The sequence below is a fragment of the Oncorhynchus clarkii genome, chromosome 19 (assembly GCF_045791955.1).
Source record: "Oncorhynchus clarkii lewisi isolate Uvic-CL-2024 chromosome 19, UVic_Ocla_1.0, whole genome shotgun sequence".
In the NCBI taxonomy this organism is placed as follows: Eukaryota; Metazoa; Chordata; class Actinopteri; order Salmoniformes; family Salmonidae; genus Oncorhynchus; species Oncorhynchus clarkii.
Genome location: NC_092165.1, coordinates 10077088 through 10086180, shown reverse-complemented (window position 1 = coordinate 10086180; position 9093 = coordinate 10077088). Strand labels below are relative to the sequence as shown.

The 9093-nt window shown below is 46.1% G+C and overlaps 1 protein-coding gene across 2 annotated transcripts in view; it reads left to right on the top strand.

Annotated features, from left to right (window-relative positions):
* LOC139374705 (hedgehog-interacting protein-like) overlaps positions 1–7756 on the top strand; it is a 76869-nt gene extending 69113 nt beyond the window's left edge. Inside the window, exons 12-14 of one of the 2 annotated variants that reach the window (XR_011627723.1) lie at positions 4466–4614; positions 4957–6695; positions 6762–7756. Coding sequence is in view for 1 of the 2 variants with exons in the window: in XM_071115803.1 (XP_070971904.1) it covers positions 4466–4614; positions 4957–5153 (346 nt within the window). In the remaining variant the exon portion in view is untranslated. Of the gene's footprint in view, positions 1–4465; positions 4615–4956 lie in introns of both variants that reach the window. The other variant, XM_071115803.1, reaches the window with a different exon arrangement.
* The last annotated feature ends 1337 nt before the right edge of the window (positions 7757–9093 follow it).

Sequence of the window (9093 nt, the reverse complement as noted above, 5' to 3'; positions counted from 1 at the left end):
AAGCAGAGGAGGAGGAGGCTTCATTCCTTGAGAGAGGAGAGACACAAACAAACACCGCCTCTGGGTATTGGGTGGGTTGGTTATGTGGGGGAGGATGTCACTGGCCACATTGTAAAGCTGTACAGTATGTAACTGCCAGGTTGTTTATCGCGTATAAGAATGGAAGGGACAGAGCCACGTTTTATTCAAAACCAAATTCTATCCAGTCCTCACGATTCCATCTGGAACCTGAATGGGGGGAGAGACAGTTGAAACAGTAAGAACTCCTGCTGATAACGGTGATAAAACAAGTTGTCTTTCCATCTAAACAGGCTTTTATCCAAAGAGGGAGGAAATTGTTCTCCTGTGTCATAATATACTTTTCACACAATTTAGGTTTAGTTGAGTCAGGTGCAGTCCTCTGGTTGAATTGTGTTGAGTAAAGAGGTTGAGAAGACCCAGTGGACATAGAATAGGGCTCTCCTTTATGAAGTCACTATGGAAGTCACAAATTACAGGACGCACTGGGGAGAAGGAGCAGGGAGGTGTGTGTGCGTGCGTGCGTGTTCAGTGTGTGTGGTACGGTAGCTCCCAGCTCCCAATATGCTGGCTAAAAAAAGCCAGCTCTTTTATTCAGATGTCCCTCCTAAATCTTGCTGCTGCACTACTGTGGTCCTGCCCTTGACAAAGCTGCTCCACAGCTCCACTGAATGGCCCTGGCTCCTACAATACACAGTACATTTCTGACACAATTAAAACAAGGGATGAAACCACAAAGAAGCCCCCAAACAATGGAGCCGGATGACAAAAAAGCCAAAGGACTCACACTGGGCCGTTTGATTTAGCCATTGTTGGGAGGCACAATGTACACCACCACTCCAGGGCTTTTTTCTCACATACACTTCATGCCAATCAAGCAAGCCCCAGCACATAGCCCAACACATTCCTTCCCAAAAACCCTCCCCACCAACTCCCAGGCTACCAGCCACCCATCACTATCAAAGCTTTAAGTGAAATAAATCTGATAGTCGTTAGAGTATCCCTCACTAATAGCATCCCCTATATCAATCAGCTGTATGATTTGATCTGGGGTGACTTTTGAGGCGGTGAGATATTATAAAGAGGGCTGTGTTGTGAGTAAGAGGGAGCTGATCAGGGATCAGGCTCAGCATATGGTCCCTGGCGGATGTCTCCTGTTCTGGAACAAAGGGGGAGGTGGGAAGGGAGGCAGCTGAGCCAAGCAGAGTTCCATACATCCCTCCACCCCACCACCACAACGCCTCCCTCCAGCCACTAGGACTACACTTTGAAAAAAAGAAGCTATCTAGAACCTAAAAGAGTTCTTCTGCTGTCCACATTTGAGAACCGTTTGAAGAACGCTGTATGGTTCCAGGTAGAACACAGAGGGTTCTAAATGGTTCTAAACAGGTTCTACATGTAACCAAAAAGGGTTCTCCTATGGGGACAGCCCAAGAACCCCTTTGGAACCCTTTTTTCTAAGTTTTGGGAACCAGCCAATAATGTATACAAACCCTAGATGGCTGATGATATGTATTGGCCATTGAGAGGTTTTTGAAGCCACCGGTCGGCCATATTGGCACTCCCCCCAGTAGGAGCAGTCCTCCATAGGAATTCATGGAATTCTACAGTATTTCAATTAAATGTTTTAAGGTCAAAATGACATGTATTGAAATATTTTTGTTTTGTTTTGTTGTAGCGGGGACAGTAACATTAGTAATAAAAAATATATATACTTTAAAGAATTTTTTTTTATTTTTATGTTTAGCTCACATAATATAATTTAAGATTATGCATTAAGGTGTCTGTAATACAATGAATGTGGCAAAACGAATGTAGACATTAATAAATGCATGTCTAAAGCTCCCCCAAAAAATTACAATGTGAGGGAGTGCCAAGATGGAGGCTCAGGGGGCTTCAAAACAGCGCCCCCTATTAGTCATCTAGTGTATATATAAATCATTGGGACCAGCCTGGCCCAGCCCCGTGGACACTCAAACTAATAAGCTGCCCTCCTTTAATTTATCAGTCTTCATCAGTCTGTGTTTTATGCAAGTGTCCTCGCCGAGTTTATACATTCCCACAGTGCCTGTTGACCCAGCTGCCTTTGTCAAGTGGCGCTCAGGCAGGTGTTGTTTTCACCCGGGACCATGGCCACCCATGGTACTAATACAAACTGATGAGGGGCAATAGCCGTGGCTGACCCCTGCCCGCCTGACACTATTAACAGTGTTGTACCCCAATCCTCCAGGGACTAGCTGTCCCCCTTTTCTCTCTCTCTCACCCTGGTCTCTTTCTCTCAACTCCATCACTCTCCCACCCTCTCTCTTTCTGTCCCTCCTTCTCTCTGTTTTAACTACGTGCAGCCTGTCACAACAAAGGCCCAGAGTGTGGATGAGAAAAGGCACAGGGTTGGGTGGGTTCTGAGGGGAGCGGAGCATGGGAATTGCCCCCCACCCCTCTAGAGACCCCCTCTAGGCTCTGGTACTGCCCCGGGACTGCCATCAGTCAATGTGGCTGTCAGAACAACACTCTCCCAGCCACGGTGTCTTGACACCCCACTCACATACCCCCAGAACCCTGACCAGGACCCCCTAACTCACTCACACACACAACACAGGCCAGGAGCCCCTCCTTTGAGCACTAACCAACCACAGTCAGTAAGTCAGTTCATTCACAACCAGACCCCAATATCACATTCAGTTGTGGCTTCTGTCTGTCCATTGGTCATTAGATCTCTATAGCATTATTTCTCTATAGCATTATCTCTCTACAGCATTAGAGCTCTCCCCAGCTTTATCTCTCTACAGCATTAGAGCTCTCCCCAGCATTATCTCTCTACAGCATTAGAGGTCTCCCCAGCATTATCTCTCTACAACATTAGAGGTCTCCCCAGCATTATCTCTCTACAGCATTAGAGCTCTCCCCAGCATTATCTCTCTACAGCATTAGAGCTCTCCCCAGCTTTATCTCTCTACAGCATTAGAGCTCTCCCCAGCTTTAGCTCTCTACAGCATTATCTATTTAGAGCATTATATTCTGTCCAGGATTATCTCGCTATAGCATTAAATGTCTCTACAGCATTATCGTGCTTCTACACCTGCATTGCTTGCTGTTTGGGGTTTTAGGCTGGGTTTCTGTACAGCACTTTGAGATATCAGCTGATGTACGAAGGGCTATATAAATACATTTGATTTGATATCCCTCAGCGTTATTTATCTACAGCATTAGGTCTCTACAGCACCCAGAGAGTCCAGCAGGCAGAGAGTCCAGCAGGCACACACACACACTCGCATCATTATCATCATCAAAACAGACTCTACACGCATGCACTGACCACTCCACAGCACTTCCACCAGGCTCTCTGTTTTCCATACCACTACCACTGTGTGTGTGTGTGTGTGTGTGTGTGTGTGTGTGTGTGTGTGTGTGTGTGTGTGTGCCTGATGGATATGTCAATACACTGCCTGGCTGAGGCTTGTCTTGCCTCATTCGTCGATGCTGTTTGGCCCCATCCACACACACAGGAACACACACAAGCTAACAGGCAATTCACATTTGAATTCCTTCACGTAGAACGCTGCTATATTATTTCCAGGTTTTTGAGCCCGGGCTGGAGCGTGATATGAAATGATCATACTCTAAGCCTCCTTTGGGCCAGTGCGTGTGTTCAATGTTTGTCTTGTTATGAGATGATCACAATATGTCTGTTTAGTATGCTGCCTGTTGGCAGTGTGGTTGGATATGTTTGCGGGTGTGTGCTACATCTCTGTGTGTGTGTGTGGGGGGTGTTTATGAGTCTCCTGTCATGCTGAATTGCAGCAGCAAATGGCTGTTCTCGGTGGCCTGTTCCCGGTGGCCTAGACACACCACACTCACACACACACACACACACACACACACACACACACACACACACACACACACACAGACACACACAGTGGTAGTGGTATGGAAAACAGAGAGCATCATGTCCTCAGTGGAAATAAAACCCTGGTCCAGTCATTCAGTCAGTCCACCATTCTCCCAGCCTCCCAACCTCTGATGCTCCAAATGAATTATTATACTCAAAAACTCATTTAACAACATTCCAGAAACAGAATATTCCAGAAAGAACCCTGTCACACACAGAGTCTCTCCGTACTCAAACATTCGTTATCCCTCCATGACTCCTTTCCATCACATCAATGTTCTGTAAAGGCACATTCTGGTGGAGCCGTTTCCTCTTCCATGTTGTGCATGGTTAAGTGTTCTGCTGCTATGGCACCACTGCTGCTGCCTCTAGTGTGTGTGTGTGTGTGTGTGTGTGTGTGTGTGTGTGTGTGTGTGTGTGTGTGTGTGTGTGTGTGTGTGTGTGTGTGTGTGTGTGTGTGAAAGAAAGGCCACATATCCGTATGTAATGCCTCAGAACAGTGTGCATGAGCCTTTAGAGTGTGTGACCGTTGCCCTCCCTGTGTGGCCCCTGCAGGCCCGCGGTCCCTAAGGAGTGTCAGAGACAGGTGGAGGCCCCGGAGCTGCTGGGAACGGCCTGCTCACGGCAGTGTAAGAATGGACACTGCACCCCCACCGGGAAGTGTTGCTGCAGCACCGGCTGGGAGGGACCCTTCTGCAGAGTGGGTGAGTCAGAGAAAAGTGCTGTCTGAAGTGTTCAACCATAAACTACAATATTAGTATAGCATTACATAATAACCCTCTGCAGAGTGGCTGAGACCTACTGTATAACAAGAGTTGCACAATAATGTGAAGAATTCTACTGTATATCTTGAGTGATGTTGATATTTATCAAATGGACTAGTTTGGATCCATAGTGGACCCACATAAAGGGTTTATGAATGTTTTGTTATCGCTTGTCAAGATAGTCAATATCTCTCTCTCTCTCTCTCTCTCTCTCTCTCTCTCTCTCTCTCTCTCTCTCTCTCTCTCTCTCTCTCTCTCTCACTCTCTCTCTCTCTCTCACAGCTAAATGCGAGCCGGCCTGCCGTAACGGAGGCGTGTGTGTTGAGCCCCACAGCTGCCTGTGTAAGAGCGGCTACTCGGGCGCCCAGTGTGAGAAGGGCGAGCGGGGCATGCCTAGCGACCAGGAGAAGGACGGCATCCTGGACCACATCATAGACATGACCTCGTACCTGCTGAACCTCACTAGCTACATGGTATAGGGGCATGGGGAGGGGGTCCACTCCCACCGCAACCCCCCCCCCCCCCGGCCCCCTTGCTCAACCACCGGAGAAGCCCAAGCAGAGCCTCCCTCCTCCGTGATTCACCCCTGAGACACACCCCCCTGTCTGGGCGTACCCTGTCCCCGTCAACACCCAGACTCTGGTCATCTTCCTGCCCATAAGCTCCGGTAGGCTACGTACACCAGGCATCCGGGCCAAGCATCCCTCCAGAGACCATCACACAGACAGACACAGCAACGTGATGATTGAATGCATGGCAATCGTCGTCTACGGTCTAATGGTTGGACCTCCACCGTGGCTACATAAGCTCTTTTATACTCTTCTTCTCCAGGAGAAAGTTATTCTCCTCTCTCTCCCACTCTGGAACCCCCATGCAGATGACTTGATATTAGCACTGCACCCCTGCTGAGAACAGAGGGAGACCCCCTCGCGGTTCTCTCCACACAACAACAAAAAAACAGCGACCATTTTGACTGAAGCCTTACAGAGAGCGAAGGGGAGTCGCCTGAGCTGAAACACGGCGAGGCGGGCGGAGGCGTGGTGACTTAAGTTATCCCCCAGGACTGGAGAGTGGACAGCCCAATACTGGGGGTTAGCTTTGGGTCTGCCTTCACCAACACAACACAGTCTATATACAGCCTTTAAATGAACATGCCAATCTCTTCAGCATCAGCAATGCAATAATACTGACACTGACTGAAGAGTTTCTGAAAATCTTACTGTGCCGTGTATAGAGCCCCATGCAGAGTCCTGTACTATCTTGTCTAAAGGCACTAATATGAACGACCAATAGACCGATGTCACAGTAATAATAATGATTATTGTTATTTTGACCCACTGTTTTCTCCGGGTGATGTTTTGTGGGCACATCTTCATAGAAAAAGCTACGTTATGATACTTCATGATACAGCGGTATAGATTTGTTGTTCATCGCTCACTTGACATGCTGCCAATGTACAGAATGGATCCATAGCTGAAGAATGAGTGTCTTTGGACTCAACAGGTATCGATAGAGTTTATATGGTTGTGTCCCAAATGGCACCCTATTCCCCGTAGAGTGCACTACTTTTGACCAGAGCCCTATGGGCCCACGTCAAAAATAGTGAGCATCATACGGAACAAGGGTGCCATTAGGGACAGAGTCTATGACATTGTTAGGATAGAGCTCATAGCTTTGCACTCCCAATGTCAACGGCAGTTTGATACATTTGTAATGGAGTCATCAACTCCACGCACTGTAATGTCATGTTTTTTGTGTTTCACAATCAAGGGCAGACGATTATGTTGGGACTATAGTACGGTGTCATACAGCAGTGACGTTGTCACACACTAACACAGTGGCACGCAGCAGGTCAAATCTCTCACACTGAACACACACACACACTAACTAACACAGTGGCACGCAGCAGGTCAAATGAACACACACACACACACACACACTAACACAGTGGCACGCAGAAGGTCAAATGAACACACACACACACACACACACACACACACTAACACAGTGGCACGCAGCAGGTCAAATCTCTCACACTGAACACACACACACACACACACACACACTAACACAGTGGCACGCAGCAGCTCAAATGAACACACACACACTAACACAGTGGCACGCAGCAGGTCAAATCTCTCACACTGAACACACACACACACACACACTAACACAGTGGCACGCAGCAGGTCAAATGAACACACACACACACACACACTAACACAGTGGCACGCAGCAGGTCAAATGAACACACACACACACACACACACACACTAACACAGTGGCACGCAGCAGGTCAAATGAACACACACACACACACTAACACAGTGGCACGCAGCAGGTCAAATGAACACACACACACACACACACACTAACACAGTGGCACGCAGCAGGTCAAATCTCTCACACTGAACACACACACTAACACAGTGGCACGCAGCAGGTCAAATGAACACACACACACACTAACACAGTGGCACGCAGCAGGTCAAATCTCACTCTTAATCTCTCATACTGAACACACACACACACACTCGCTACACAACTTCAGTGGTCGTTCTACAGGGACAGAAGCTGATGGATATTTCATACATAAAGAGCTGAACTAAGTACTACTTAGCCTTGCTAAATAATATAGCGTTACTATTGTTTCGATAGAGGAGGGTTTATTTTTTTAACTGTGATAATGTATGGGAGAGGACGGTGTTTGTAGAGAGTGGTTTTGCATTAAGCTTAAAAAAAATCATATTTTTTTGGTAATTTTTTGCTAACACACAAACACAATGTATGCAGTGTTTTTCCACTGTATAAAAACACACAGTGACACGTGCAGTACAGATCAGCACCGTGTGTTAAAGGCCACGCGTGTCTACACCTGAATGGAAGAGTTTGTAACCAACCACTGAGACACAACACAAGGCTCTCTCTGTGTTTCCTTCCCGTAGTACGCCTCTGTCTGTGGCGCTCAACTGCAGCATAACGGTCGTTGTTTGGTCTTTGTTTTAGGCCACCAACACAGTCGGATGAGAAGAGTTCCTCCAGGTAGATCAGATGAAAGTTGGTTTCACACCAGACGCTCTACTCTACATACTGTGAGACGTTCAGATAAGACAGATGGAATGATAAAATGTGTCAAGTATGAACCCAGACTTCTTTGATCCACTTTGTGGTGAACTGTGATCCCTTAACAAATGAACAGCATAAAGAAGACTTTGCTCATCTCAAAGCCAGGGATCTAAACCTTCTTCGGCGAGCCAAACGACAATTAAAAAAAGACTAATTATGTTGGAGCCCATCGATGTGTTGTCTTTCATCTGAAGACTGTATAAAACACATCGCGTAACGCCACTAATCTACAGGTTGATCAGGATTGGTTCATTTGATATAGTGCCATTGCAAATTCCTTGATACCGTATTAATCTTGAGTCTCCTGACAGTAGTTCAGCAAAGATCAAAGCAACCTCTTACATCTTGTGCCAATGTTGTCTTTTTTAAGTGCCTGCCCCCCACACAATTGGAATGTCTTTATTTCTATGATCATATTTTGTTTTGAGTTCTCGTTCTAAGCATGGTTAGAAGTGTTCAGGGTTTTCCAATTCCTCTTACTCTCTCTCTCTCTCTCTCTCTCTCTCTCTCTGTTTTGTTTTCTCCTCTGTATCTTCAATGACAGCAGCTGTTGAACCTCTGTCTCGCCAGAGTTCTCTCTGGTCTATAATGCGTCAAATGGAACTCATGCTGTAAAGTCGATACTATAATTTTAGCACTTAATGTGAAACTTGCATTTTAGCTGCTGAGACGGCGTGGTGTGAATAAAATAGAGTAACCGTTTTCATTATTTAAGTAGTTACGCAAACAAAGTTATTTAAGTTCTCTACAATTGTTTTTGCCGCTGTATGTGAGGATTTTGATTTTGATCATGTATTGTAAATAAAACCTAGGGCTATCTTTGTTTCTTTTCAGAAATATCTATATGTCTATTAAAGTTTATAGCATGTCTGAAAACCTCGTCACAGTGTCTGTTTGATGATGACGTTTAGGGTGACGATGTAGCATAGAGCAGATTGTTTCTTCTTGAATAACAACCCGTAGAAAATAGTCATAGAATCTATTCATTATATTTCTATGTGACTAACAATCCTTGATTCAGCAGGAAAGGAAACGATAGGTTGTTGCAGGATGATTACAAATGGAGACAGATTGAGGCCTTCTGCCAGGGTGTGGAACAGTGACCTCACCTTAAATGTATCCTCGTAATGTTAGATCTGAGCACGCAGAGGTTGTCTACAGGAGCTAGTATATTTGGCCTTAGATTTCTAGATTTCTGAGATTGACATGTCGAGCCGGACAGTCTTTTACTGTTCTATGAGTGTAAATCAATAGCGTAACATCCTTCCACTATAGTATTAACAGTATAAGCAA